At 39.3% G+C, this 5,179-nt stretch overlaps 1 protein-coding gene across 1 annotated transcript in view; it reads left to right on the top strand.

Annotated features, from left to right (window-relative positions):
* LOC102753850 (E3 ubiquitin-protein ligase TRIM69) overlaps nt 1-3,433 on the top strand; it is a 6,321-nt gene extending 2,888 nt beyond the window's left edge. Inside the window, exon 4 of the mRNA XM_015557635.1 lies at nt 2,837-3,433. Coding sequence (XP_015413121.1) covers nt 2,837-3,378 — 542 coding nt within the window. The 3' untranslated portion in view covers nt 3,379-3,433. The remainder of the gene's footprint in view (nt 1-2,836) is intronic.
* The last annotated feature ends 1,746 nt before the right edge of the window (nt 3,434-5,179 follow it).

Raw genomic sequence — 5,179 nt, 5'->3', positions numbered from 1 at the left:
TCACAGTTCCCTTTGCAAATAGGAAGAGTTCTTTCTTTTTTTGCAGTTGTCTGTATTCCATTGTGTAGATGTACCACAGTTTTTAAAAACTTTTTTATTATTAGTAGTAGTTACTGACTTAATGAAAATCACAAATCTATTCCTGTTAACAATTTTTCCAGATAATTGACAATAAAAAATCAGCTTTGCCGAACCGGTTTGGCTCAGTGGATAGAGCGTCGGCCTGCGGACTGAAGGGTCCCAGGTTCGATTCCGGTCAAGGGCATGTGCCTTGGTTGCAGGCGCGTCCCCACTGGAGGGCGTGCAGGAGGCAGCTGATTGATCTCTCTCTATCCCTCTCCCTTCTTCTCTGTAAAAAATCAATAAAATATATTTTTTAAAAAACAGCTTTAATAAGACATAATTAACGTAGAATAAAATCATCATTTAAAATTTTATTAAATTTATTGGGGTGACATTGGTTAATAAAATTATGTAGGTTTCAACTGTACAATTCTATAATACATTTTACTGTATTCACCACACTAGTCAAGTCTCCTTTTGTCACCATTTATTCCCCCTTTATTCTCTTCTACTTCCCTCAGCCCCCATTTCCCTCTGGTGATCACCATACTGTTGTCTGTGCCCATCAGTAGATGAGTGGATAAGAAAGCTGTGTTACATTCACACAATGGAATACTACTCAGCCATAAAAAAGAAGGAAAACTTACCTTTTGCAACAGCATGGAAGGACCTTAAGAGTATTATGCTAAGTAAAATAAGCCAGCCAGAGAAACACAAATACCATATGATTTCACTTATATGTGGAATCTAATGAACAAAATAAACAAACAAAATAGGAATAGATTCAAAGATATAGAGAAAAGACTGACAGCTATCAGAGGGGAGGGTGTTAGGGGACTGAGTAAAAAAGGTGAAGGGATTAAGCAAAAAAACCCCCAAACTTCATAGATATAAACTCATCATTTTAAGTGTACAATTTGATGAGTTCTGACAGATATATATATATACTTATGTAAACATCTGCAAAATCAAGATATAAAAAATTTCTATCATCCTAAAAAGTTCCTACGTATCCCTTTGCAGTCAATCTCTTCCTTCTATCCCTAACCCCTGAGAGTCACTAAATGCCTTTTCCACTTGTGTCTTTTCTAAAATCTCATGTAAGTGGAATTATATATTCTGTAGTCTTTTGTGTCTGGCTTTTTTCACTTAGAATAATGCTTTCTGAGATTCACCTATGTTGTTGCATGTATCAGTAATCATGTTTTATGGATACATTGCAATTTGCATATTCATTCACCAATTGATGGACATTTGCATAGTTTCTAGTTTATGGCTTTTATCAATAAATTTGCATAACATTTGTTTACAAATATTTGTGCTTTACTTTCTTTGGGGCAAATACAGCTGCCTGTTTTGTAAGTAAAGTTTTATTGGGAACACATCACAAGCACAGAGAAGTAAAAGACATTGTTTCTAATCCCAAGAGACTAGAAGACAAACTTAGAGTTTGCAGTAGCCATCTAGGTGAAAATTGTTAATATCTAAACAAAGGTCTGGGGGGGACTAGAAAATAAAGAATGATTCTGGAGAAGAATTCCAGGAGTGATTTGGATGAGGTAGTAATAAAGTGAATAGGTCACTCATTTGAGAAGTTTCACTAAGTAGGGAAGATGTGAGTGTGGGAAATAGAGTAAAAAGAGGAACATCTGAAGCATGAAAAGGATGTAGCAGACAGAAATGTGTGTGTGTGTGTGTGAGAGAGAGAGAGAGAGAGAGAGAGAGAGAGAGAGAGAGAGAGGAGAGAGCGCGCGCGACACACAGAGAGAGAAAGAGATATAGTAAAAGAGACAATAGGTAACATAGATCTAAATGTAAACTTAAATCTATAAAACTTCTGAAAGACAGCATAGAAGACCTTTGTTTCCTAGGGTTCAGCAAAGAGTTATTAAAATGACACCAAAAGCACGTATATAGTATATGCCTAATATGCTAATTGTCCCTCCGAGTGTTCTTTTGACTGTTCGACCAGTTGCTATGACATGCATTGACCACAAAGAGGCAGATGCTCTGACTGGTAGGTTAGCTTGCTGCTGGGGTCCTGCCAATCAGGACTGAGCGAGATGGGCTAGACACGCCTGGAGCCCTCCCGCGGTCCCTCCCCAGCTGGCCAACCTCCTGTGTCCCTCCCTGGCCCCGATCATGCACCAGTAGGGTCCACAGATTATGGACCACATTCTGATTAGCAGTGGCAAACCATTCTAGATCTCAAAAGTCTCATTATCTAAGAAACCAAATATAAACTTATCATTGTCCTCTAAAGACTCTATCAGTTAGCTAGATCTTGGCTGACTCTAACAGGCAAGCCATTATGTTCTCTCCCACATAAGCTACTTGTTTTTAACCCATTGCTTTTTTGCCTCTGTTTACCCAAAGCATCCTGAATACATTTCATAGATGTTATATCACAATGGAAATAGTTATTGTCCTTAGAAAGCTTTCCTAGGACAAATTTACCTAAGTGTTACCTCTTCAGCATTTGTATTTTCTGACACATACTAGTACAGATTTATATTATTTGTATTGTTTTCTTTATTAGAGAATAAATTGCATCACAGTGCAGTCTAATTTTTATCACAAATGTAAAAATGTCTAGAATATAGCCACATAGATATCAAAACAGTAACAAGTATATGTAAGTAATTACCTGCCTAAGAATATATGTGCATGGGAAGAGAAATTATTGGTGTTTATATAAACACTGACTTCTACTATGGGAATATGCACTCACCCCTTTTCTCCCATGTCCTGCTTTCTCTTATTTTCTTACTAGGCTTATTTCCATTAACTCTGGACCCTAAAACCGCGCACCCAAATTTGGTGCTGTCCAAAACCCGAACCAGTGTGTGGCATAGTGACATTAAGCAGGTAATGCCCGATGATCCAGAGAGGTTTGACTCAAGTGTGGCTGTGCTGGGCTCAAAAGGCTTCACATCTGGAAAATGGTACTGGGAAGTAGAAGTAGCAAAGAAGACAAAGTGGACAGTTGGCGTTGTCAGAGAATCCATCATTCGGAAAGGCAGCTGTCCTCTAATTCCTGAGCAAGGATTCTGGCTTTTAAGACTAAGGAACCAAAATGATCTAAAAGCTCTGGATTTGCCTTCTTGCAGTCTGAAGCTGACTAACGACCTTTGCAAGGTGGGCATATACTTAGATTATGAAGGAGGGCAGGTGTCCTTCTACAATGCTGAAACCATGACCCACATTTACACCTTCTTTAGTAATTTCACGGAGAAACTTTATTCCTACTTCTGCCCTTGCCTTAATGACGGTGGGGAGAATAAAGAACCACTGCATATCGTGCAGCCACAGTAATTAGTCATACTATTGTATAAATTCAGAGCATTATTAAAGAAGTATTGAAATAGTTTACCAGTCTCACTGGGTTCTCTTCCCAATTTAGTAATGAATACTGAAAAAAGGATTCACAAATTAAATTCCATCCTCATTGGCCTAAGTGGATTTCACCGGAGTCCTTCAAGATATTCTAATTCACTAGGGGCTTCTGTGACACAGGAGCCTCTCTCATGAGAGTGATAATCATGCTATTGTTACTGAAGCAAACTGCAACTTGAGTTTGTGATGCTTGGGTACCCTTTTCAAATGTGCCCAGAAATTCTATTATGCTGTCATTCGTCTAGCATAATGACTCTGTATTAGATGAATTTTCAGAAGTATACTCTTCTTCCTATTTAATTTTCTTTAAAAAATCCTCACCTGAGGATATTATTTTTTAAATATATTTTTATTGATTTCAGAAAGAGATAGAAACATCAATGATGAGAGAGAATCAATTGGCCCACACTGGGGGGTGGAGCCCGCAACCCAGGCATGTGCCCTTGACCAGAATCCAACCCGGGACCCTTCAGTCCACAGGCCAATGCTCTATCCACTGAGCCAAACCAGCTAGGGATGAGGATATGTTTTTCATTGATTCTAGAGAGAAAAGAAGGGAGAGGGGGAAAGAGAGAGAGAAAGTGTTGGTGTGAGAAACATCGATTGATTGCCTCCCATACATGCCCCAACCAGGGATTGAATCCACAACCTGGCTATGTGCCTGATCAGGAATCAAACCCGTGACACTTCACTGCATGGGATGATGCTATAACCATCTGAGCCATACCAGCCAGGGCTTAATTTTCTTTTACTATAACTTTTGCAACACATTTCTTTTCTAGAACTTGTTACTGTAATTTTTTAAAAACTGCTCCAGAGATTTAAAGAAGAAAAAGAAAAAAGAAAAAAGTCTGGGCCAGTTTATAATCTTGTCTTAAATTATCTCAAGATACTTTTTAGTCCAGTGAATCTCTGACTCTTTTGCAGGCCCTTTTCTTGCTTTATCTATCTACTAGAGGCCGGGTGCATAGATTCATGCACTGGTGGGGTCTCTTGGTCTGTCCTGTGCCCTCTCATAATGCCCCCTCAGGGGATGTTGGACTGCCTGTTTTGATCTGATCCCCGCAGGACAGGCCAACGGACCTCACCAGTGCATGAATCCGTGAACTGGTCCTCTAGTATGCATATAAGATCTTTGGTTAATATCTTCCTGCCCTCCCTACTTCTCTCAGAGATTTAACAGTCTGTTCCATATTTCCAAGCCTGTGCATTGAGTGTCTGCCCCCTGCTGGTCAGTGTGCATCATAGCTACCAGTTGAATGGTGGAACAGTTGAATGGTGGAACCGTCGCTTCCCCGCCACACACACATTTCCCTCTGAGATTCATCAGTCTGTTCCATGTTCCCATGCCTGTGCATTGAGTGACCCCTTGGTGGTCAGTAGCATCATAGCTACTAGTCAAACAGTCAGACGGTTACTTAGGCTTTTATATATATAGATGAGGCACTTGTTTTCTGTATTCAAATACATTTAAGCATTTCCATCTGCTATGTCCTTTTCATCATTCTTGTCTATAATTTAAATATCAGTGTTTTTCATCTTGTACTCTCTAATATACTTATCCTCCAGCTTGATCCTTTTTTTAAGTCTAAAGTGCTTAGTAGCATTGATATTAGCAGTACTTTTGATGAACCATCTCTATTGCCTTTCCTTGGGAGTCTCATATAACTGGCCTTCATTCTCTACATCTGACAGGGTTGTTTTAGGGGAGGGGAATGGG

This window comes from Myotis davidii, unplaced genomic scaffold (genome assembly GCF_000327345.1).
Source record: "Myotis davidii unplaced genomic scaffold, ASM32734v1 scaffold46, whole genome shotgun sequence".
NCBI lineage: Eukaryota > Metazoa > Chordata > Mammalia > Chiroptera > Vespertilionidae > Myotis > Myotis davidii.
The sequence above is the reverse complement of the archived record's forward strand: the minus strand, read 5'-3'. Positions and strand labels throughout refer to the sequence as shown.